Source organism: Syngnathus floridae, chromosome 19, assembly GCF_059516105.1.
Source record: "Syngnathus floridae isolate MCC-2025c chromosome 19, RoL_Sflo_1.0, whole genome shotgun sequence".
Lineage (NCBI taxonomy): Eukaryota > Metazoa > Chordata > Actinopteri > Syngnathiformes > Syngnathidae > Syngnathus > Syngnathus floridae.
Genome location: NC_142431.1, coordinates 370,013 through 395,201, shown reverse-complemented (window position 1 = coordinate 395,201; position 25,189 = coordinate 370,013). Strand labels below are relative to the sequence as shown.

The window sequence follows — 25,189 nt, the reverse complement described above, 5'->3', positions numbered from 1 at the left end:
CAGAACCTGGGTTCTCGGGATTCAAGCAAATCTTAGGAAAACCAAAGCAATAGGGAATTCAATTCGTCTGTTCCAAACAACCACAAAATACATTTTACGAGAGTTGATTTGATTTGAAAAAGAAACGAATCCATCTGCCATGCCTTCATTTCAAGAAAGTAAATACGGCAACATTCGTAGGATACATTTCATGCTGATTTTTTTGGTTTTGTTCTTACAGGCTGCTTGCTTGAGTCCACAACGCTCGCCCAGCAAGGGCTTGAGGTGCACACTTCAAAGGTCACCGGAGTTACACGGGACAGACAACAGGTAGGCCGATAAAAACATTTGCTTTGGGGGGGTGGCCGAGAGGTGCTTTACTCTACAGCTACTTGGCAGCATATTCCCTATAGGAAGCCTCTCACACACCCCGTTACTCTTAATTGTCCCTCTCAGATCAGACAAGTGTGTGTGTGTGTGTGTGTGTGTGTGTGTGTGTGTGTGCGCGCGCGCGTGCGTGCGTGCGTGCGTGTGCGTGCGTGCGCGTGTGTATAGCACAACAAGAATTCTCCCGCATAAAAAAATCATCTGTCCCCATCAGAGTAGATTTTTTTCATTAATTTATAATTTAATAATAATAATAATAATAATAATCACAATAAACAGATGCCAGTAAATTAAGAATGAAAGTAAATTTAAATGATTATTTTCAAGCGGTTGCCATTTGATCTGATGATACTGTGAAACTGAAAGCTTTATTTTTGCACAGCACAAAAAAAAAAATCGATGCATGAATATGGCGCGTGCGTGTGTTGGCGTGTCACGCACGCACGCACGTAGAGGAGCGAAGTTGAAAGAAAAAGGCGGGCTGGGTACCGGGCTCTGACTTTGAGCGAGTTGTTGCTGTTTTTTGCGCCGTTGTTTTTTTTTTAATTGCGTTGTGCGGGCTCCAATGACGTCACACGAGCCGGCAAACATAAATACCCACACGGTATATATATATATATATATATATCTCAAGCAAATCAAATGCAACCGTGTTAGATGTTGAGAATGTTTCTTTCTCGTATTTTAATGTGGTTTGGACTTGCAGCATTTAAGATGATTGTTATTCTTATCATATTAGCCCAAGTATCTTATTATGCTCTCGCTGCTGTGTTTGTCGAACAAGGGCTCCTTTCATGCAAATAAGGCAGCAGCATATTTGAATTCGAGAGGCTGTGGGTGACCAACTTTACACGCACGCGCGCGTGCGCGACCGCCCGCTCCCCATAATCACCAAGCAGTATATACTTGTCTAGCCCGGCAAGAGGGATGTGGGTCACCGAGGGCCACACTCTGCCAGCTCTCACAGCCAAGAAGTAACAACAGTGTATGCAAATTGTGTTGTTTTTTTTCCACAACGGCGCATCAATTACGGCCAACGCGATCTGTTTTTTTTTTTTTTTTTTTTTTTTTACACTCAATTAATTCGTTTTAATAGCTACACCACAGTGGCTTTAGTACGACCGCATGCACGTTCGACAGGCATCCAATGTGGAAAAGCTTTTTTTTATTTAGAAAAAAAAATCGTCATCGGCATATGGTGTTAATATAGATTGAACAATATTTATTGTAGTAGGTATGCAATGTTGAAATGCACAGCATCGTACGGAGGAGTTGATTCGATATATTTTAACCCTCATGTGTTGCTAAAAGGCGCCCCCGGAAAGTTAAAAAAAAAAAAAAAAGTATTACGCACGGCGTTAGTGCCTCTTATCAAGGCTGAATTTTGATTGGAGTCTTGTCATTCGATGAAGTGTAACATTATTGCAGGTTCTCCTGAAATGGAATTGGCTATATTAAGTGTCCTATAAGGACTCTTTATCGCCAGGCGAGCTGTGCAAGTCCGACGCCCACCCTTCATCGTCGTCATCATTATTATCATCATCATTATTATTATTATCATCATCCTCGCCGGGGGGAAAAACAGCTTTTAAGATGCCCGCCCCTCTATTCTTTTTCTTTTTAAAACTAATTGTTGCGTCTTATTCTGCCCGATAAAAATACACCGAAATACTGCAAATATTTTTAAGCATCGAAAAAAGATGAATAGTCATTGGAATAATCCGTGAAAGCAATCAAAGGACACCTTTAACACGTGTGGGGGCAATATTGTTTCCCCTCGGCCTGCCCCCCTCTCACCACCCATAAATATGTCAGTGCATTCAAAAGAGCTTCGGCACGACAAAATTAAATCGACGACGAGTGAGCCAACATCCAAATTTCGGCTCTGATACTTTTAATTTTCGCTTGTTTTTTTTTTTGTTTTTTTTCCCCTCTGGAAATTGCACCCGGAGAGAAAGAAACACGGCGTGCGCGCGCGCGCCCGCCCGCCCGCGCGGTCGGGCGGGCCGCTTGGGGGGTGTTAGGAGGGGTCGGGGCACGCAGACTCAAACTTTGCTGACGCCATAATTATTTCACGCAAACCAAATGAAAAGAAAAGGCCAAATCGGGAGGTGGCGTGCCACCTCGCCCTTTTCCTCTGGTGGAAACGGGGCGAATATGACGCACAACTTGGAGGAGAAATGCAAAAACGACACGTATGCAAAAGATGAAACCCGTTTCAATAATCCTAAAAGTAAAACAAACAAAAAATCCCCGCAATTTTAATCTCGCAACAATTGGAATTCAAAAAAGACTCGTCCCGTTTGAAAGACACGTTCTAATAAATTGATGACGAAACTAAATTCACATTTCCTCCCGTGAGACGCAAAAAGAGATTCGGGGCTTGTAGCAGGTGCGCAAGCTTGAAATATGAGTCCAGTGCGATTTGGCTTCAGACGAGCAAATAGAAGAGAACGAGGCCAACTCGCTTGCGCACGCAGTTTAATAAGAAGGCGAATTCCACGCGCGCAACGCGACTTTTCGTGGCAATAGAAACTAACCCGGAAAGCACGCCAACATTGAAATCGCACCAATTCATGTTTGCAACATTTAAAAAAAAAAGATTCTTACTGGCACGATGCTTGAAAATTATTTGTTTGGGGGCGAGAACGAAAAGATGGGCGCATGGTGTCGGGGGTCCCGGTTCAAGTTCAGTGCTCGGTTCTCCTCTCGCGGGGGGGAGGGGGGGGGTAGGAGGTGGGATGGGGGCTTGGATAGGAGGGGGGGGGGGTCGTCTCTTATTGGTGGCTTGCCACGGTTACATCACGCCCCGTCGGCCGTGACGCTCGCACGTCTTCCGGCTTCCTTCAGCTGCGTCTTCAAGTTGCTCTTTTTTAGTGGCCGGGGAGGAGCGCGCCGCCTCGCCTCGCCTCATCCAGTCCGCCCGTTCCAGCCAGCCAGCCAGCCAGCCACACTTGCGGCTGCTCGCGCTCGCTTGCTCGCTCGCTCGCTCGCTCGCTCGCACTTACCGCACATCTCTCGTGTGGCAATATAGGGAAGGCAGCCGAAAAAGCTCGGCGCATCGCTTTTTGGTTCTTGTTCTTGTTTTCCTCTTTTGCGCCTGGTTTTATTCCACAATCCAGGCACAAGCGGCGATCTTTTCTCTATTTGGTGGCAGAGCGTGTGAGTGTGTCATTTTTTGGGTAACCCCCTCCTTCTCTTCCTCCTCCTCGTCGTCGTCATCATCATCATCATCATCATCTACGGGGGTAAGTAACCTTGTCCTCGGATACCTCCCATCTCGGTGCGCGCCCGGTGGGCGGTCGGAGCAAAAAAAAAAAAAAAGAAAGAAAGAAGCGCATGTTGAAAAATGAAAAATTAAGTTGGATGTTTTTCGTCTATCTTGGCGAGGAAATGTTATGCGCTATTTGATCAGTGAGGTGAGGAGGATGTTCCAGCTTCGGGAAAGCTGAAAGTAAGTTGATGACCTGCAAAGTCCGTTTCGATCATTTTCATCATCATTGTACAAATACGAGTCGCATCTCTATCAAGTTGCGCACGTCCGGTACGAATTGGTCAAATTTAAAATGAAATAAAATTTAAAAAGTGATATTTTTGAAAAATATAATTTGGTTGAATTGAATCACACCTTTCGTTTTTCGTGATGGCAAAATTGGATTGTGTTCAACAAGGTTTTTTTGTTGCTAGAAAAGGGAAGTTTATGAGCATACAGAGAGTGTGTGTGTGTGTGCGTGCGTGCGTGTGTGTGTGTGTGTGTGTGTGTTGTGGTAGACAGGTGCTGGCTCCCAAAAGACAGGTGCTAGTGCTGGTGACTATTTCCAGCTCCATTGTTGAAGGCTTCTGGTGATCACATTTTTTCTTGTTGTTTTTTTTTTTATTTTATCTTTTGTGCGAGTGTGTGTGTGTGTCCTTAAGAGAAGCTTCACCTCCCGTCTGAGCTCTTCTAACAATTCTGGAAAAACATCAGAGTCTCCCTTTACCCGAATCATTTCATTTCAGTTTGTGAAAGCCAAATTTCTTCTTGTTTTAATTTCCCAAATGCTGCTTTTTGAAAATGTAATCCTTTTCAAATGGTGCAAAATGTTTTTTTTTTTCTTCAAGTGGCACCAAAGGAGCGTTTGTGTGAGCACTTTTCTGAATTTTCCTCTTCTCAAATTTGAAATTAGCAACAGCTATAGGCTGCGGGGCTAACTACAATTCTCTGGCATTTTTTCTTCCTGCATTTGTGGCTTTTTCTATTTGGCCGCCGCCGCCGCCGCCGCTTCCTTTTATTTTTGTAAAGAGCGCTTTAAGTCCGAGCTTGACCGGCGTGACCCATTCGATTGAGCAGAATTAAGTGGCCTCGGCAAGCAGAACACGCACAAAGCTAAAGCGGCCGGCCGCCTGGGCCCCGGTCCGTCGGCCTCTTTTGCTTTTGGTCGGGTCGAGCGTTTGGGAAGGCGAAGGTTCGGGCCGCCGGTCGGCCGGCCGACCGGCCGTCCGTCTTAACCCCGTTTTGCTTGAATGTGCCCCTTCCAATTAACGTTGGCAAACGTGGAAATGAGGACAAGTGCTTAAGTCATTATCATAATTTTATGCTGCTTTGTGTGGCGTGGGAACTGGTTCAGCCCATGTAGGCCGGCCCCGGAATGCGGAGGCCTAATTCTGACGCCCGTTTCCCACAACCCTTCTTCCCTCCCTCTCTCTCTCCCTCCCTCCCCCCCCTCCCTCCCTCTGTAGGTGGAAGACCCGCCTGCCCACTTGCCTGCCTGCCGTGGCCGCGCTTCACCAACGTGTAAGGCCAGCCGCCCGCCCGCCGCAACCCGCGCCGCCGCCGCCGGTGAGGTACGTTTGCTGACGTGCGGCGCTGTTTTCGATCCCTTTCCGCTCAGAAACACGCGCGTGTTTGCGGGACATGGCCCGATAGCGGCGGCGGCGACGGCAGCAGCAGCCCGTGATGCCGGACCATGACAGCGACTCCCTCCTGAACAGACAGACCAAGCGAAGACGCGTGGACATCGGGGTGAAGAGGACGGTGGGCAGCAGCAGCAGCAGTAGCGCCGCCGCAGCAGCAGCAGCAGCAGCAGCAGCAGCAGCGACGACCGACAGCATCGCCCGCGCCAAAGCGGCCATCTTTAGCGCCATGAACTCTTTGAGCGCCCACCACGGCTCGGACGGCGAGCCCGTGGAGTGTTCGGTGGTGCAGCCGCACCACGGCGACGGCGAGTCCAAGTCCAACGTGCTGCGCAAGCTGCTGAAGCGGGCCAACTCCTACGAGGACGCCATGATGCCCTTCCCCGGCAGCACCATCATCTCCCAGCTGCTCAAGAGCAACTTGGCCAAAAGCGCCGGCGGCGGCGGCGGCGGCGGCGGCGGCGGGCCCGACAGAGGCGAGCACGGCTTCCCCGGCTCCGGGCTCTCCAACGCCAGCTCCGACGCGCCCCAGGAGGACGCCTGCAGCAACTCCTCGCAAGAGAGCACCCCCCAGGAGTGCTTGTCGCCCTTCGGCCGGCCCCCCGCTCCGGGCGACCTGGAGCGCCTCAACGACGAGCACCTGCGCGCCAAGCGGGCCCGCGTGGAGAACATCATCCGCGGCATGAGCCACTCCCCCAGCGTCCTGGGCCCGCCCTCGTCCCGCCACGAGATGGACGGCGAGCGGGAGCTGGATCCCGAGTGCCCGGCGCCTCGCTCCCGGCGGCCGGGCCCCGGCAGCCCTCGAGCGGGCGAGCTGTGCGGCGGCGGCGGCGGCGGCCGGGAGAACAAGCGCAAGCAGCGTCTGCCTCAGCAGCAGCACAGCTTCCCCCAGCTGGCGTGTCAGAGGAAAGAGCACAAGCAGGAGGAGCGGCGCCAGCTCAAGCTCCAGCTGGAGGACATGCAGAAGCAGCTCCGACAGCTCCAGGAAAAATTCTTCCAAATCTACGACTCCACCGACGACTCGGAGCACAACGAGCCGCACGACGACACGGGCGACCTGTCCGAGGACAGCCCGGCCAGGTCCGACAACGAGCCGGGCGCCGACGAGCCGGCCGCCGACGAGCCGGGCGCCGACGACTTGCGCTCCGACAACGAGATGTCCGACCTGGATCCGGGCCACTTCCTGGATCGGGCTCGGGCCTTGCTCCGAGACCCGTCTCTGCTGGGCGACGGAGACAAAGCGGGCCGAGACGGACCGGGCCGCGGCAAAGGCCAGGCAGGCCCGGGCGCCTCGCTGCACTCGGAAGGAAAGCAGCTGGCGGAAGCGCTCAAGCAGGAACTCAACTCGGCCATGACGCAGGTGGTGGACACGGTGGTCAAGGTGTTCGCTAAGCCCCCGCGGCCGCCGCAGGCCCCCCAGCAGCAGGCCTTCCCCCCGCTGCCCTTAGCCCCCGAAAGGCTCTCGGCGGCGCTCAACGGGGACAACCCCAACTTCCACGGCGCCAACCAGCGGCTGCAGTGCTTCGCCGACGTCATCATTCCCAATCCGCTGGATCCCTTTGGCATCCCGGGGATGCCGGCGGCGGCCAACGACCAAACGGAGGCCCTGCCGCTGGTGGTGAGGAAGACGCCCGGCGATCACCACCACCACCACCACCATCACCACCACCAGCAGCAGCAGCAGCAGCAGCAGCAGCAGCACCAGTCCTCGGCCGTGGGCGCCCACGGCGGTCACCACCACCCGTCCCTCCACCCTTCGTCGCTGTCGGCCAGCATGGGCTTCAGCCCGCCCTCCTTCAGGCACCCCTTCCCCCTGCCCCTGATGGGCTACCCCTTCCAGAGCCCGCTGGGCCCACCTTCGGGCGGCTACCCCGGCAAGGAGCGCTCCTCGCCGGACTCGGTGGACCTGTCCCGGGAGAGCGCCGGGCTGAGGACCAAGATGGCGTCGGCTCACCACCTGGGGCACCACCATCGCTCGTGTTCGCCGCCGCACCCCGCCGCCACGGCCGAGGGGCTGTCCTTGTCGCTCATCAAATCCGAGTGCGGCGACCTGCAGGACATGTCGGACATCTCGCCTTACTCCGGCAGCAACGTATCCTTTTCTGCCACGGAAGCCTTCTTCCTTTTTAGCTGGCTGGCTGGCTGGCTGGCTTTCTTGTTGCTTATGGCTTACTCAGCCCCTTATTGTGCCCCTTTTGTTCAAAACTTGGCCCACAAGGTTGTTCTCCATCCTGAGTTATCTCGGCCTCCCGAGACTGCAGGCTAATAGCGCTAAAGTCCCTCCTCTTTCTTTTCCGTATTCCTCCTTAGCCCCCCCCCCCCCCCCCCCCCCCCCCCACTCATGAAAATTTGATCGGTGCCCTCGGTTATCCTTAGAAAGCTTCAAGTCATTCAAATTCATTCCCTGCTAAATGAATCACCGGTCTGGTCGGCGGAAGGCGGCCATGTTTATTTACGGCTTCCTTGTTTTTTTTGCATTTTGCACATGTTCCAGAAGGTTGGCCCGAGGACTCGGCCAGGATGCGTATTCAAGATTGCCTCCTGCGCTCCTCTTATCATCCATCGCTGTGTAAAAAGCCCACAAGCATTGTCATCTCCCTCTCTCTCTCTCTCTCTCTCTCTCTCTCTCTCTCTCTCTCTCTCTTTTCATTTCATAAAGATCTGTCAACAGCCCGGGGGCCTTTGGGCTGTTGCTTGGCAGCCAAATACTTCTTTTTTTTGTGTTTGTTTGCCGCCCCCCCCCCCGTCTCTTCTTTTGAAGCGGACGTTAACAGGTGTTTGCGGCGAGCTGTTTATCTTTCATTACCTCGTCTCGTTTTGTCTTCAGACCCGAGGCCCAACGCTTTGCGCAGGATCCATAATCCTTTGCTCTTGATGGAGGGATGAAAACCAAGGGGGGGGGGGGGCACTGGAAGAAAGTGGAAAATAATCACACAACAAGCAAGCTAGCGAGCAGCCGGGCCAGATGCCGCCGGCCGGCCAGCCGGCTTTTAACGCGCCGGGCACCTTTTTTAGGATCGATGGCGGCGCTTTGCGCACGGCCGCTTTATCGTTTTTGCCCCAATTCATGAGTCGCTCTTAAGTTCTCTCGGAGGTCGGCGACAGCTTGTCGGACATTTTTTGCGAGGCGCGCTCAAGTCGAGCGGCGTGGCCGAGCAGATGGCGGCGATGGCTTTTTTGCTCGTTTGTCCGCCGTCCAACTCGGACTCATCTTGTCCCTACACCTGGAATCGGGCAGGCGAGCGGCTCCCACCGCCGCCGGCGATGGCCGAGTGTCGGGGGAGCGTCGATTTCTTGTCGGGGTTGCGAACGGCGGAAGCCAGCTGGTGCGAGCGCGCCATCATGACAAAATAATGGCTGCGCGAGTCCAATGGCAATTCCATTTGCAAGCTGTGAGGGAATTGCAGACGATCAAGAGAGGCCAGGCGTCCGCGGCCGGGCCGGGCCGGGCTGGGCCGGGCCGCCTTTGTTCAAAAGGGAAAGAGCCCATGAAGATGGAGCCTTGCGATGGAGCATCCCACCTTGGCTGATTGAAAGCCACCTGACCGACCGCCAGTGTGTGTGTGTGTGTGTCTGTGTGTGTCTGTGTGCGCGCGCACGCGTCCATTGTGTCCCCTCCACTGGAGCAGATGGTGCGGCATGGGGAGTGAAGTGCTGCTCTTTTGGCCGGGCCTGCTGGAGGAGTAACGCCAGCCTGCCAGTGCCCCTCCACTCCCCTCCCCACAAGACCCTGCCCCCCCCTGCTTCTCAGACAAAGTAGACAGGATCTTTTAAGGATCTTTTGCATGTGCTGATGCCTTCTCGCCTTGCCTAAAGCTGGACGGACACTTGACCACTTTGCACCATGGCAAGTTGCCAGAGTGAGAACTTCTGATTGTTTTTTGGGAACAAGCCGAAGCGCAAAACAGGCCGATGGCGTCCTTCTGTGTCCCTTTCCTTCAGACACATTATACGGACGTTAATTCGGCACGGAAATGGCTTGGGACATTCAGCGGCGCAGATGTGATCCCCCCCCCTCATGCGGGTGGCTCGATCCAAAGCATCGGAGGCCCTCTTCTCCTTCTCCTCCGCCTTCCAAGGCTTTGGCAGAAGCAGAGAGGTGTGGGGGGGGGGCATGTCATTTCACATTGGAAGCCCCCCCCCCCATGTCATTGCACATTAGAAGCCCCGGCAAAAGCGCCTCTCTTTGCCGCTCGGTCCAGGTGGAAGACGTCTCGGCGCCGGCCGGGCTCGCCGGCTCTCCGCTTGAATCTTGTTTGCTGGCCCGTTAAGAGCAACATCAGAGCTGGATATCTATCCCAGCTTGGCGAGCAGCGGCGCCAAGCCATTAGGCTTTCTTGCCCATCCGTCCATCGCTGGCGCTAACTGCTGTCTTTGTCTGTGATATGCAAATGGGCTCCTTTTTCCCCGCCCGCAGCCCTTCTTCTTCCTCTTTTGGGCTGGAGGGTAGCGCACGGAGCAGGCCAAAAGGCGCTCGCTCGCTTTGACTGTGAAATGAGCCCGCCGACGTACGACAAAACAAACAAAAAAAGGCGTCAGCTGCGTTTTATTAGCCGTGACGCCGCTCGCTCGCTCGCTCGCTCGCTCCATACAGCCACCGCTAAGTTCAAGCAAATTTCCTGCTCGTTCACTGTGTGATGCTCTGTCCGCAAACCTTTGCTCCTTAACGACAAGCTTTCTCAGATACAGGAAGGCCTCTCGCCCAATCATCTGAAGAAGGCCAAGCTCATGTTCTTCTACACCCGCTACCCGAGTTCCAACATGCTCAAGATGTTCTTCTCTGATGTCAAGGTGAGTTGGCTTTCTCGTAAAGACACGCCCGCTTCCAAAAAAAGGGAACTTGGATTTGTGATGATGTTCAGGCTTCGCTTCGAGTCAACAATGAGGCCGACCGACCTTGCGGTTTTATGCAAAAGAGGCCAGACGAGGAAGTCGCGTGCGGGCTGCGCAACGGAGGGACGAGCAGGTGGGGGGGGGGCGTCGTAGCATACACGGCAAGTGGGACTTTCATCAAGAACATGAACAAAGCTCATTTTTAAGCCGCACTGCAAAAAAATAGCGCAGCACAATAGCTCGTGTTTGTTGGTTGCGCTTGCTTGTGTGTGTGTGCGTGCGCGTGCGTGCGTGCGCCCCTCTCTGACCATACGGAGGGAGGGGTAAACACTGTGACAGATCCAGGCCATCTTATTCAAATGAGAAGATAAAGGTTCCCCTTTTCCTCTCAGCTGCCTCCTCTTGGATGCCGCCGCCGCCGCCGCCGCCATTTGCGGGTCACGTGACTTTCGCTGGGCTAAAAAAGGGGGCACCTGCCAATGGCGCCCCAAAAACAAACAGGCAACATTTATTCTTATGAAAGATTCAAAGCACTTTTGTTTGAGTGACTTGATGGCTAGCGAGGAGGAGGATCACAGGCGACCTCGTCAGACAACAAAACAAGGTCAAGATCGTTAAGCGGATTATCAGTCACATTGGTTTGTTTTTGTTTTTGGCGCGAGACAATGGGGCCCGCGCCTCAAGTTTGTAGACATGTGTGGGAATTAGACGGACGAGCTAATGAGATTGCCGCCACCCCTTCTCTAATGAACGTGGGAAGCGGGCCCGTCCTGTGTCGACTCGCCTTTTAAGACACGCGTGCCTCAAAGAACCCGGAAGACGTCCCGAGCGCCGGCCGATCCAGCGCAAATCCACCCCATCCGTCGGACCCGGCTTGCCCCAGGCTGGTGGTCGAGGAGGGTCGTTGCGCCCCCCCTTTTTTTTTTTTTTTTTTTTTGCTGACGACGAGACAGGGCACATGCGACGCGAAAGAAAGAAAGAAAGAAAGAAAGAAAGAAAGAAAGAAAGAAAGAAAGAAAGAAAGAAAGAAAGAAAGAAAGAAAAGCCAGCGGCTGGATTTGAGTCGGCGCTGACAAAAGGCCGCTTTCCAGGGCCGCTTTTTGTGCGCAGTCAGCCAATCGGTGGCCGGAGATTATCTGCCACAATTGGCCCCTGCCAAAACAGGAAACGTTGGAAAGCCCCGCTGACTGGGAAGGGCTTACGCCACCGGCCGGCCGGCCAGCAAGGGCGAGGAGGAGGCCCAGGCGAGCGAGCGAGCGAGGGAGGGAGGGAGGCCCAGACGGGCTTCGCTGTCTTTCTGCTTTTGCCTGTCCTGGACGTGGCTTAGCACGCTGAGGTCATCTCGTTGTCCGAGCGGAGGCCTAGCGACCGCTCCTGCGACCGCTCCCGCTCAGCTCAGCTCAGCTCTGCTCTGCTCTGCTTAAGGGCGCCCGCTATTGAAAAGAAATAGCTTGATTGTTTCAAGGCAAGGACCTGCTGGAGTGTGTTCTATTCTAGACACGGTGTGTGTGTGTGTGTGTGTGTGTGTGTGTGCGTGAGTGCGCGGCACCTTCTATCTGGCGCTGTTAGCATTAAGAGGTGACCTTTCACAGGCTCTTGAGTGTGAGTGTGAGAAACACACTCTCGCTGTCTCTCTCTCATCTGCCTCTTAGCGAGCCACGCACGCACGCACGCACACACGCACACACACACACACACACACGCACGCACACGTATACGTTGCATCTCATGTGAGTGCTGGCTGACCCCTGCCAAGTCTGATTAAGGAGCAGCGCTGATGTGCTCCTTTGAGCCCGTTCCCTCCTTTTCCACCCAACACTCCTCAGCTGCTATTGTGGGATTTTGGGGGTGTCCTCCATCCTATCCTATCCTATCCTATCCTCTCCTCCCACCAGCAAGTTAATGAGCCAAAAGTGGCCAATGCTGCAAAGGGACTGGCCAAAGCTGATTGAACGGATGCCTTGAGCAAAACGGTTCTAGATCGGGTGGAATTTCTGTGTCTTTTATGATCGGGGTGGGGGGGGCTCGCTTCGATTTCCTCCTGAGCTGTCTCTGTAATCAAGTGACACGTCTATCCGTCAGCGGGCTGCCTTGCTCTGACACCAAAGGTCTCTTCTGTGAGCGATGGCGGCCGTTTGCCCGGGCGCAATCTTCAAAGCGAGCGGCTGGGAAACGCCGGCGTCGGCAGTAATTCACTCACTTACGTCGCCTTCCCGGAAGCTTGACGGACAAACGTGACGCTCGCCCGCCCGCCCGCCCGCCGGCCGGCCGGCAATGTAAACGGACAAAACCCGTATCAGTGCTGTACCGACGAGTTGAGCTAACCAACGGCCCTTTTGTTTTCGAGCACGATCCTTCCTCATTTATTGTTTGTATTGCTTGAGGCGGAAGACAAAAAGGGGGTGTGAGCGCTGCGTGGACGCTCTGGATTTTTTGGGGCAAAAGTGGAGCTGCTTGGTGGAAAGCGAGGCCATTGTGTGCATTTAAGCAGCCCCTCGCTCGCTCGCTGCCCGGCAAATATTTCCAAGTGTCAGTGGTTTGTTTGTTTGACGCGTCCATGTCACGACCCCGGCCTGCTGACTGCTCACGTTCCGACCCCCTGCCGCCCGCCCGCCCGCCTGCCCGCCCCTCCCCGTCCCAACGCCATTGTCCGACAGCGCTGACCTGCACCCGCCCCTCCCTCCCTCCCTCCCTCCCTCCCTCCCCTCTGCCTCATTTCCCAGTTTCTGCTCACCACGCACTTTAGGGCAGCCCCCGTCGCAATAAGCAACCTCCCGAACGGCCGCGACAATGTCAGGCGGACTTATTGGGCCGTGACGTCACCCGCCGATGCTTCCAGCCTTTGCCGACTTCCTCGTCTTTACATGGCACAATCGGCGATGGCGAGGAGCGCGTGCACGCCGCTGCGTGTCGGGGAACAATAGTCTAATCTCCATGTCAAAACGGCTCGGCGCTCCGCTCAGCGATTTTGCCCCCCCCCCCCCCCTGCATCGAGGCCCCCCAGTTCATTCTTCTTCTGCAGAGCACAGGAAGGGCGCTTTGCGTGCAAGTGAGCAAGCGAGCGAGCAGATGATGCTTACCAGGCTAGCGGCAAATGTTTGCTACCTGGGCCCCCCCCCCCCCCTCCTCCAATTAGAGACGATGATAAAAGGAATGCATTTCACTTGTCGGCCACCCGGGGGCAGTATAACAGACGGCTCGCAACTCGGACCAACGCTAATGGTAGTCATTCTTTGCAGAGGATAAAGAATACATTCTTGTAGCCATGTGGCGGTGGCGGCGCTGGGAGGGGCCGGCGTATGTCCTCATCTGCTTTTCATAGGCGTAAAAAAGAAAAAAAAAAAGAGCCGGGAACCCGCTGAGGCTCTTAATAGGTTTACTCGGCCCTTTTGAATCCAGCCGAGCGGCACGGATCAGATCGCCGCAGTCTTGGCCGCGGCTGCTGGTCCCGGCCCCTTTCTCTTTTTCTTCGCCTTTCTTTCTTCCTGCCCGGGAGGTGCGGAGAGGAGAGGGGAGGAGAATCAGGGTGTAATTGCTCAACGGGGTTAAGTACTTGTTTGAGCCCCCCGCGGGCCAGGGCGCTTCACATGATGACTTAATCGTTTTTCTGCTCAATTATGCCTTTGCGGAGCAAACCCCGCTGCCGCTGCCGCCGCCGCCGCCGCCACCCTTTTCCAGTTATGATAGGGGAGGGGGGCGGGTGTTTGTTTCCCAGCGGGGAAGATGAACGCTCTCACTTCAGCGCTTTTGTCTCGCTGTCTTACTTCACGTCTCTATTACGTTTTTCTCCTTCCTGGCGCTTCGGCAGCTTGACGTCTCCAAACGTGCCGTTTGTGTCCCTGTTGCAGTTCAACCGCTGCATCACCTCGCAGCTCATCAAGTGGTTCAGCAACTTCCGCGAGTTCTACTACATCCAGATGGAGAAGTTTGCCCGACAGGCCATCAACGACGGCGCCGCCGGCGTGGAGGACCTGAGCGTCAGCCGCGACTGCGAGCTCTTCCGGGCCCTCAACATGCACTACAACAAGGCCAACGACTTTGAGGTAAACACGCCGCTGCCTTGTCTTCATGGCCCTTTTTTTTTTTTTTTTCTTTTTCGATACAAGTCGAAAGGAACTGGAAGGCCTCGGCAGCTTATCTTTAGCGCAGGCGAGGCGGTTTTGTTTTGGCCTTTCTGCAAATGAGGAAGACGAGCGGAGCGCCTCTTCCCCATCTTTTGTTTGTCTACTTCCTCGTCCGTCCTCCTCGTCTTGCAGCGACGGGCAACTTCACCTTTTGCCGCCTTCTCCTTTTTTGCTCCTTCTGCCAGCGTTTTGCAGTGGCGCACTTTGCCAGCAGCGGCCCGTTCACCTGCAAGGGTATAGCCGGCCGGCCGGCCGCCCGTCCCTTGGACCGGACCGAGCATGCTGGCAAAGCATTTCTCCCGCGCCTATGTGCGCGTGTGTCACTTTTGGGGGGCGGGGTGGGGTTCAGCGCTATCAAGGTTAAGCGTCCTACTGTTTGAGCCAGAGCAAGAGGGGAGGGGGAGAAGGGGAAAGCAGGAGATGGATAGATAGGGTACGGAGGGTGAGAGACAAAAGAAAGAGCATGGGAGGGAGGGAGTCAGGGGAGAGTGGTGGAGGTGGTTGGGGGGGGGGATGACGTATTGGATGCAAGTGCCCTTGCGAGCAGTGGGAGTTTTGCAGAGCTCACACTTGAAGTGCTTCACTCACGCTTTTTTTTTTGGGCCCGTCTGTTTCTGTGCGCGTTATTTGTCCACCGGGGCCACACACACACGCATGCACACACACACACACACAGCACTTCCCGCATCCATCTTGCGTCCTCTAAAGGGAGGCTTTTGAAGAGCTGGGCTGGCACGAGCACTCGGAGGCCAGGCGGGCCTGGATGAGTCGCTTGCGACGGTAGGTAAGCTGAGCTGCAAGCTTTGTTCACCCAGTGCCTGCCCCCGTTTTTGCCATCGGCCCAAGCAAGAAAGAAAGAAGTGGTTCCCTTGCTGCTTGTGATTGAGCCTCATTTGTGTGATTTCCAAAGAAGGACTGGCTTTTGGAGCGAAACCCCTCGGCCACCGTACGCCTGGAAAAGCGGCCGAGGGCAAACGGCTTCTCCCTGTTTTTTTAGTTTTGCATTTGCATTCATAAATGTGAGCATTTGCAAGAAGAGGCCAGGACAGGTGAAGAAGTCTTTGGAGTGCCGGCCGGGCGGGGCTGTTGACTGTCTTGTTTTGCATACGAGCTGGCCCGGCAGGTGTGTGTGTCTGTGTGTGTGTGTGTGTGTCTGTGTGCGTGTGTGTGTGTGTGTGTGTGAGAGAAATGCGGGAGCTGATTCGGGCCAACGCCAGGCAAAATGTGCCCAGCCATGCAAATTCTGCCAACACACAGGCGAGCAAGCGAGACTCGCAGTGTTTGTGTGTGTGTGTGTGTATATGTGGAGGGGGGGGGGCTTTTTGTTTTGCACGTGGGCGTTGTGTGTGTGTGTTACATATGCGCAAGTTTGTCAGGATGTTCCGTCTTAAGTATATGTGTGTGTGTGTGTGTGTGTGTGTGTGTGTGTGTGTGTGTGTGTGTGTGTGTGTGTGTGTGTGTGTGTGTGAGTCATAGAGGAAACGTGAAGCTGGATGGCGATGACTGCATGTGTGCATCAGGATGCCCCCAAGGCCTGTTTTTGTGTGGAGCTCTCCCCCTCCTCCTCCTCCTCCTCCCCCTCCTCCTCCTCCTCCTCCTCCTCCCCTACCTATCTGCCTGCACCAGCACTTGAAACAGGAGCCTACGCATGCACGCAAGTTTGCGTTTGGCAGATTGTGCAGCATCAAAGTTCCATCCACCTTGGTGGCGTCTTTGGAATGAATATGTCCTCTGTTTGAGTGCCCCCCTCGCCCCTCGCCTGCCTGCCTGCCTGCCTGCCTGCCTGCCTGCCTGCCCCCCCCCCGCCCTCATCCGTGGCCTTTCTTGTTTGATGCTAATCTGCTCTGTCACTGTGTTGGCCTAATACGCTCCCCATCTTCCCTCCCAGCTCGTCTTTTGTGGCGATTGTTTCCTCTTTCCCTTTCATATGGCTGCCTCCCTCCCTCCCTGGGTCGCTCGCTCAGTCCGTTCTCTCTTCCTTTCCTTCCCTTCCGTCCATCGCCTCTCTGCTTTTGTTCTTTCCCGGTCCTCCCTCTCGCATGTCTTCTTCTCCCTGGCCTTCTCCTCCTATTAGGAAAGTTTTAATGGCATCATTGTCACATTCCTTCTGGCACAATGAACACTAGCTGGTAATTAAAAGACTTTGGCGTTAATTACCTACTTTTCCCCCCCTCGTCTCTCTTCTTCCCTTTCTTCTGCGCTTTCTCATTTGCGACGTCCGCCGCCATCAAACAAGCCTTGACTTTGAGCGGCCCGCGCTTTCATGTCCGGTGGAAACGCTCGCTTAGCGCCCCCCCCCCCGTCTGCCCGTTTGAACCCCCAACGACAACACACATCATCTTTCACGAGTAGGAATGTGTCCGAGCCGCTAATGGAGGCCCGTTTGGATAAAAAGACACTTTTATGACGGCTCTGGGAACCTCTCAAATTTCCAAAGGAGCCACCGGGCCCAGTTCTGCAGGTGGGCGGAGACATTTAAAAGAGGAAGCGGCTGTGATCTCTTTGAGAGAGGAGCATACCGGTAAAAGTGGTGACAAGCGGCCCGGTTTTGAGTTCCCCCTCTTCCTCTTTTCTTCCACCTGTGGGCGTATTTTGCTCCAATTCTCTCAGGGGCCTCGTGGTCGGAATGCAAGAGATGGTTTCCCTTGTGAATGAAGAACTTGAGAAACAGCCGAGAGTGCGGCCTCGGCGGCGCTTTTCGCCACTTGTGCCAACGCTCCAAACTTGTTACGTAACGGCGCTCCACCATTGAATTTGTGCCTTTCGCCAGATTGGGATCTTGAGTTTGAGAGCCGTGGGCGAGCGAGCGGGCGGGCGGGCGGGAGAGCGAGCGAGCGACCGAGCGAGCGAGTGAGCTCCTATCCTGCCCTCCTCTTCCACCTGCTGCCCCCCCCCCCCTTGCCGGGATAGCAGATGCTGTCTGTCCAAACGGCCGCATTGTGTGCCCCCCCCCCAGCCGTTGCTCCCTTCACGGCCCTCTCGGGGCTGGCTCCATTTGTTGCGACGCCCGTTTTGGGCGCTCCCTCTATCCCCGGCCTTTCACCGAGGTGGGCGGGGGGTGTCGCCGCCAAAGCAAAGTCTGACCTCGGAGGTGAGGAGGTTGCGGCGGGTACCGAGGAAGCGCGAGCAGTACGCGAGGGCGCCCGAGGCAAACATTTCTCATCCAGTCAGACTTGCGCTGGGCGAGATGAATAAGACGGTGCTGCTATAGATTGAAGTTGCCAAAAATAAAAGCGATGCAATATGCCACCGGCGTTCGCACTCCTCGACGGAGCCTGCACAGAGCCAGCCAGCCAGGCAGGCAGGCAGGAGCTCTGGATGCAGCCGGCAAATCTCCTTGACAAAAACAAAAGGCACCTTTTTTTTTCGATGCCTGCTGGCAACATTTGAGTGAAAACTTGAGCAAGTGATGGTGATAGTGGCTGAGTCCAAGTCCCTCCTGCCTCCCTCCTCGGTTCTTTCCTTCCTTGTGTCCCTGGTCACCTTGCTCAGTGGCACAGCTGCTGATGATGTCATTATTTCTGGAGCGTTTTGGGGGCACCCCACCTCCCCTCCTTGTGTGTGTGTGAGACTAATGAAGCGTGGTGAAGGGAGCCGTGCCAAAATGACCGGGGCGTGCATCAGAGGTGCAGATGTGTCCAAGTCACTCCCCCCCCCCCCACTCCAATTCCATGCATGAGTCCCCCTTTCTTTCTTGGTCCTCCTCCAATCTGCATCCCGACATCTTATTCCTCCTGCCCGCTCTCTCGCTCGCCATCATTTATTGTGGGGTGACCCTTCCTTCCTCCCTCCCGCCCCGTCTATTCTTTCCGGAGCTCCCTCTCCAGATGTCCTCTTCCCATCTCGCAGACTCCCTCGCTCCTTTCTTTCCCTCGGGCCTCCTGCTCGCTCTGTCTCCCTGACTTGCTGACCTCCGGAGCCCCCCCCCCCCTCCTTCTGCTGTGACATGACTCGTTGACCTGGACTCTTTGTGCTTACACATTGCCAGTGTGTATCAAAGGAATCAACATTGCTAGCTTTGCACCGTGCTAGGACTTGGCGTCTTTGACCCTGTGCCGCCATTGACTCCTCCAGAGCTCCTCATGTGACACCACTGCTGCTCAGTCTCACAAACACGTGGCGTGCGCACACACGCGCACACGCAGAAGCGCCTCAAGGGCTCGGCATTCTCCAGCGAGGCTATCAGCGGGTGTTTGCTCAGCTTTCGGGCCCCTTTCCTGTCCAGGAGCCCACGTGGAGGCGGGCCAGAGTCAAAACCGGGACTCTAGTTGGACTCTTCGTCCGTGGCCTGAGTCTTATCAGCGCTCTCGTGGTCCAGGGGCAGAAAGACGGCCGACGCGGGTCGTGTTTGTCCAAAGTGACAGCGCGGGCCAAGGACTCACCGAGGCCTTTGTAGATGATCCATCGATCGCAACAGATATGCGAGGCAAAGGGGACTGACTGACTGGCTGACTGACTGACTGACTGACTGACTGACTGACTGACTGACTGACTGACTGACTGACTGACTGACTGACTGACTGACTGACTGACTGACTGACTGACTGACTGACTGACTGACTGACTGACTGACTGACTGACTTTGAGAGAGCCAGCCGGCCAGCCAGCGTGTCAGCGTGGCTGCGTGGCCAAGGTTCGACAGGCCTGCTCAAGTTTCACAAGAAGCTCGCTCGCTCGCTTGCTTGCTCGCTCGCTCGCTGCCTGCCTGCCTGCCTGCCTGCCTGCCTGCAAAAGTCCCGGGAAGCTGGTTCCCAGCCGGAGTTAGCGATTAACCCGCTCGGCCGTCACCGGGCCGTGTGATGTCCCTGCCTGCGTTTCATCCTTCAAGGCTATACTGCACACACACACACACACACACACGCAGGCAGGCATATCGAGCTTGGCCTTATCTTCCAGGGTCTTGTCTTGTTTGGCCAATGCTGTGCAAATAGAAGGTGCAATACATCTCCTGACAGTTCCCAAAAGCAAGCGGGAGCAAACAAACAGCCAAGCAGCCCCGAGCGAGCAGCTTTCTCAGGCTCCGGACCCCCAGGCCTTTTCAAACGTTTGCCCACCCGCCATATTTTATGATCTCATCGAAAAAGCAGGAAATCCCATTCCCTCTCTCTGAAGAAGAGCTTATCCTTGTGTCTCAAAGCAACCGGTCCAAGTGACAGAGGGGGGGCAGTGAATGAGCGTGATTAACGTCCTGGAGCCAGCCCTCGTTTTCTTTTTCTGCCAGCGTGGAACAGCTGGAAGGAGCGCCTCAACTCACAACCGCATCTGATGCTTGGTGCCGTGACAAACAAACACTTTACATACATCACCTAGGAAAAAAAAAAAATCATTGGACAGAAATAACTGTGCCGTGACGCCGATCCCCGGGTCCTCAGACTCTTGGCGGTCCCTCGCCATCGCCGCTGCCTCCCTCCCGCTCTCCCTCCCGCCCAACCTCCCTCCCTCCCGCCTCCCTCAGTCAAGAGGATCTAAAATACCAATACCCTTTTCTCCTTGACATTGCCTCTCGTCGTAGTCAGCGTTTTGCTGCCCTTTTATAGTCAAAACGTCCGTCAGGAGAAATTGCACGCGGGAATATTCTTAGTAACACACACGCCGGCGGGTCGTCGTAACCTCGCCGACGCCGTCCCGGCGACGTTGGGATTTTTTGGGGACGGGGGGGGGGAGGGGCTTCTTATTCACAACTCACCTTTCGCACCGCTGCGCAAAGGCACCGGGCCTCGGAGCCTCCATTCATCACCTGAAGGGGAGGGGGAGGAGGGGGGCACATTGTCGTCCCATGTGTGTTGTGTGTGCGAACAAGCATGACTGCTACAGTCCGTCCGTGTGTGTGTGTGTGCGCGCGCGCGCAAACGGCCGCTAACCTTGCCGTGTCCTGACACCCGTGATGAGTATCTGCAGGACACTAGAGGAGCAGGGGCCACCCAAAGCTATTGTGCCGTATCGTTCGTCCTCACAAGTACAAGTACGCAAAGGTCCAAAAATCAATGTGCAAATACTTCTTGCAGTAGCTGTAGCATAGCTAGCTTCTCCCAATCATGTCTCAGATTCCCAAGATGCCAAGATAGCTTTTGAAAATGAAGGAGCAGCCTTCATTTTGAAGCCACAAATTGTTGGGGCATGACAATGAAGTGAGCTGGGCCGCTTCTAGGGAGCCAGTCAGCATTATCCGAGCAGGTGACCCCTGAAGGCTGCGTCGCCCTGACGGAAGGAGACGGAGCCAAAGTGTGGCCGGGGTGTGTGTGCGAGTGTGTGTGTGTGTGTCTGTCCGCACAGGATGTGTCATCTCCTTGGCACAAGGAGGTGCGGCTGCATGTGACAGCGTGCTGGCTGGCGCCAAGGTGTGACGGAGCCTTGCCAGGCGCGCTGTGGCTGAGCGCCGCTGTCGGGGCCCGGGCGGCCCGGCCGGCCGGCCTACCAGGCGGGTGTGTGTGCCCTGCCGGTTCCGAAAGCGTTCAAGTGCTTCCTCTTTGCCTCTGTCACACTCTCGTTTGCTCGCGGCTTGTACCTTTTCTTTTTTGGACTTACAAAGGGTCACGGCGTGCGCTCAGGCAAAAGGTCACGCTCCACTTCCACAATGGTGGCCATTTTGAAAGCCCTAAGGAAAAAACTTCTCTGTTCGCAAAACAGGAAATGCAGTCAGGTGCGCTTCTACTTTTACGAGAGTTTTTTTTTTCTTTCCCTTTACTGTGTGCGTGTCCTTTAGCCACTTGTGGGTCACAGGTTGTATTTTCTTTTTTTACAGCGAGCCTTATAAAGATGTCACGCCGCATGCCGAGGGAGGGAGGGAGGGAGGGAGGGAGGGAAATGGGCATTGTGAGAACGTTGCAAGAAGTGGCTTTTCTCAGGCGGAACGCTTTTAAGGAAGCTCGACGCTTTTATCTCACGCTAGGGTCATATCGGCGCCATAAGCCTAACGTCTAGAAAGTGGGCCTCCTGTAATCAATCCAGTCAACTGAATCACCCAAAGCAAAACAATGATGGCGCTCATTTCAAGGCAGCATTTTGTGATCATTTGCCGGCAGGTGCCGGATCGCTTCCTGGAGGTGGCGGAGATCACGCTGCGGGAGTTTTTCAACGCCATCGTGGCGGGCAAAGACGTGGACCCGTCGTGGAAGAAGGCCATCTACAAGGTGATCTGCAAGCTGGACAGCGAGGTGCCCGACATCTTCAAGTCGCCCAACTGCCTCCAGGAGCTCCTGCACGAGTAAACCCATTCCAACTTGCCTTCAGCACTTGCGTTTGCTCCCTCCCTCGCTCCCTCCCTCCCTCCCTCCGCTGCTCACCTTCCTTTTGCCAACGTTGTCCGGTAGCATTCCTCGCCGTCCTCGGCGTCCGTTCCGTTCCGTTCCGTTCCCCGGCGACGCGGCTTTGCGTTTGTGGTTGCTTTTTTGTTTTTTCTTGATGAACTGAAGAGTGGAATCCGGAATTTTTCTAGGCTGGGTCGCGTCTCCATTCCCATCCGATGAAGTGTCCCCGCAAAAGTAGCGAAGACCTGCTGTTGCGAGTCTGCCGTGATTAGTATTGATTCTTTCTGTTGTGTATGATGACGAATTGAATATTGGTCACCGCTGCTTGCGGACGTTTGGCACTTGTCCCCTCCCCAAAAAAACAAGTGAATAAATGATTCCAATGAGGAGTCTTGAAAGGGAGCTGAGATGCTGGGCTGACTATTCTGCTTCTTGCATCACTTGAAATGTTTTGTTTGAAATTTGGAGATTTGAACGCGTTGATATATTTTGGATGTTTGAATTTGTCCAGTTTCCGGCAAAAGCTTTCACCCGTCGCCAACGTTAGCCTTTTGCTAACACGGCTCTTTTCGAAAGGCGTTCATTAGGCCTCCGCCAACGTCGTTTATGGATTTTCTCCGAGGGTCCGGCTCACGTTGTTGCGTCGGCGTTACAGATTCATGGATGCTTTTGACAATAGATGAAAAGGGGGCAGGTTGCTCGAGCAAACAAAAGCGGGCAGAGCAGCTCCGAGCTTCGTGACGGCAGGCGGGCCTTCTCGCCGCCGCCGCACATCTTTGCCGCCGAGCGCCTCAAAGTGCCACAAAGAAAAGGAAAGCGGACTCTTGCCAGCCGGCTCCACGCCCTCCCGGAGCCTCCTTGGAGCCACTCAAAAGACTTTTTCTTTTTTTTTTTGTACAATATGAATCTATATGGACATCTAAAAAGGTGCGGTGGCAATTGTTTGAGTTGTTTTTAGCGATGACTTTGTTTCATTCTGTGTTGTCGTTTGTAGTTTAGAGCAATTGGTTGCCATTTTGCTTTCTTTCTTTCTTTCTTTCTCTCTTTCTCTCTTTCTCTCTTTCTCTCTTTTGCTTTGCTTTGGAAAAAGAAACGTGGAGTCCATTTTCAGAGGATGAAAATGTGCCTCTTTGCTGCTGTAAATAGTGTTGGACGGCGGGAAAACGGAGTCCCACTTTCCCCCAATCTAAAAATTGCGTGGACACACACCTTGCGCACAAGAGCTGAGAGCGTTTTTTGATTTGAGTGCTTTGCATTTTGCGTGTGCGTGCGCAAGAGAAAAGGCCGATTATGAGAACCTGTGAACCAGTGAGTGACACAATTCTCAACGCGGCCCGGCCCGGCCTGGCCCGCCCCACCCCACCCCACCCCGCCCCTCCCCCGGGAGAGCCACCCTGACATGTAAATGACTCTCATTAAGCTGCGGCGGCGGCGGCGGCATGCGTGCGTGCGTGCGTGCGTGCTCGCCGGCTTGCACATGCGCACCATCATTTCCTCGGATCCATTGGCTGAGCTGTTTGAAAGGATTTTCTTCTTTTTGTTTGCCGATGCTTTGACTAGTTCTGATTATTCTTGTCATCCTTCCGTTCCTTTCCTTTCCTTTTCTTTCCTTTCCTTTGTAAATATCCATGACGCTGACTGATTAAGTGAGCAAAAGTGCTTTTGTATAACTTAGCAATATGTTCTGTGTTTTGTTGATGCTTGTTTTTCTATGACGTCATCGTGGTGATGATGATGATGATGATGATGAACTAGTGCAGTAATTCCAATTGGAGCGGTGGTGTTGATTTTTCTTTCTTTCTTTCCTTCCTTATTATTTTATTTTTTTTCCCGTCAGCTCCGACTCATATTCCATCACGGCTGCTTTTTCTCGCCTTCTTTCCTGTCGTCGGTGTGGATGATGTCCTGCAGATTGTGTGTAATTTATTGGTTTAATTTATCCTAATTTATTCAATGTTGGGTTCTTTTTCAACCGGGGGAAGGCCGCACTGCATTTCTCAAAGTAGATCCAAGCGTTTGTTTCGAATGAATTCTACCTGAAAGTCCATTTTCAAAAAAGGAAGAAGAGATGATATGAAGACAGGAAGGGTCTTGGCAGCTAAGTGGACATTTGCAAATTGTTTTTGTTTGTTCCCCGACAAGGCTGAGGGTAGGCTAGAAAGCTCAAACGGGTTTCAACCTGTTTTTTGGTTTCTCCTGAGACCCCGTTTGCCCGCCCCTCTCTCCCTCCCTCCCTCCCTCCCTCCCTCCCTGAAGCCCGGCCCAAACACAACCAGTAGTCAGTCAAATTGCCTTTCGTGCCTTCGCCCTCCTTGAACTGAATGTATGTGCAGTATATATGCAAGCTTGTGAAAAACCAATTAAAAAAATGGAAATAAAAAGGAAAAACGCACATTTTTGCTGCTCTTTTCTTTTCAGAAATGTTCATTTTTGTGTTGCCTTTCCAAAACACTTTTGTCTAGATGTGAGCTGCAAATGTCCAAATAGGCTGTCAACATATTTGTTGCCTTTGCAGGCTGTTTTGCGTGTGGCTCATCTTCACCTCACTCAAGCCTGCTGCTCACCTTTCTCCTCTTGCTCTTTGCTTTTGTTCTTGTCTGAGCGCTTTTCACTCTTTTTTTGCTTTGATGCTCATTTTTGGAGTCGCTTCCTTTGTGTGTCTTTGCTGCGCTTTTGAGTCTTTGTTCCCCCCAGCCGGCTCGCCCTCACCGGAGGCGCAAGCGGCTCCTTAGGTCGGGCTGAGACAGCATCTTTGTACAACGGCGAGCGTCTGCTCTGTAATCAAATACCATCTGTCGCTACATCTGAAGACTGCTTGCCTCTTTTGCGCACGCACGCACGCACGCACACACCACATCTGCGCTCGCCACTCACTCGTGTGCACATTTGTGCGTGTGTTTTATTGCCCGTGTACTAACAATCATTCCACCTGATTCATTTCTTGGCCCGCAGGGAGGGAGGGAGGGAGGGAGGAAGTCGCTGGAGTCACTTGCTGGCCGCGTCCTGTTTTGTTCCACCTCGGGGGCGGTTCAAAGGTCATTGTCTTCAGGTATCCATCCGTGTTTGTCCCGCGACTGCGTGTCAGCGAGACCTTGGCCGCCGTATCGGACGGCAGATAGTGGACTTTAGCGTCTCAGTCTTAGATCAACAGCCGAGCGACTATCTGGAAAGGCCGCCGGCCAATGCTTGCCCAATGTTTGGTTTTCCCCTGCTCCGGCACAGAAAACGTTGACACGGTCCTCAAGGTCCCTCTCGCCCACTTATCACATGCTCAGGTTCCAGAAAACCGTCGGCTCGGCATCGGGCGTCACGCTTTGGTGACATGCAGGACTGCAAGGAACACGGCGGCCAAAGCGCTCGAGCGTACCAGCCCAAAAAGCAAAGCCCGACTCGACCCTGGCCCGACCCTCCCCTCCCGATCGGGACCGGTGGGCCAAACGCCTGGCGTGCGGCTCGGCCTATTTGGCCTTCGACTCTTTCTTGGAATTGAAAGATTGAACAGATGAGGATGGTGGCCCCTTTTTCCGCTCTGTCTGCCTCTGACGCAAGCGGAGGCGCAAGAGAGGAGCCTGGGAAAGGAGGAACAAAGGGCGTAAGTCCGGCCGTAGGTCCGGCCGCGGCCATCGGCCGTCCCTCGGCCCCCGGCCGTCCCTCGGCCCCCTCGCCTCTCTTCCATCTCCCCGCTGGCCGGCGCCCCAAATAAAGACTTCAAACCAGAATTGGACC

At 54.3% G+C, this 25,189-nt stretch overlaps 1 protein-coding gene across 3 annotated transcripts; it reads left to right on the top strand.

Moving 5' to 3' along the window:
• The first annotated feature begins 220 nt into the window (after positions 1-220).
• Positions 221-23,855, top strand: LOC148381292 (prospero homeobox protein 1-like). Of its 3 annotated transcripts, none has more exons than XM_088361860.1 (6): positions 221-309; positions 5,086-5,140; positions 5,238-7,351; positions 9,943-10,050; positions 13,941-14,135; positions 21,239-23,855. In XM_088361860.1, the coding sequence occupies exons 3-6, from the start codon at positions 5,303-5,305 to the stop codon at positions 21,422-21,424; spliced, it is 2,538 nt and encodes an 845-aa protein (XP_088217986.1). In that variant the 5' UTR covers positions 221-309; positions 5,086-5,140; positions 5,238-5,302; the 3' UTR covers positions 21,425-23,855. The 3 variants fall into 3 exon arrangements, with proteins under 3 accessions (XP_088217986.1, XP_088217984.1, XP_088217985.1); XM_088361858.1 differs by lacking the exon at positions 221-309 and adding an exon at positions 3,156-3,614; XM_088361859.1 differs by lacking the exon at positions 221-309 and adding an exon at positions 3,667-3,820.
• Positions 23,856-25,189: the final 1,334 nt, after the last annotated feature.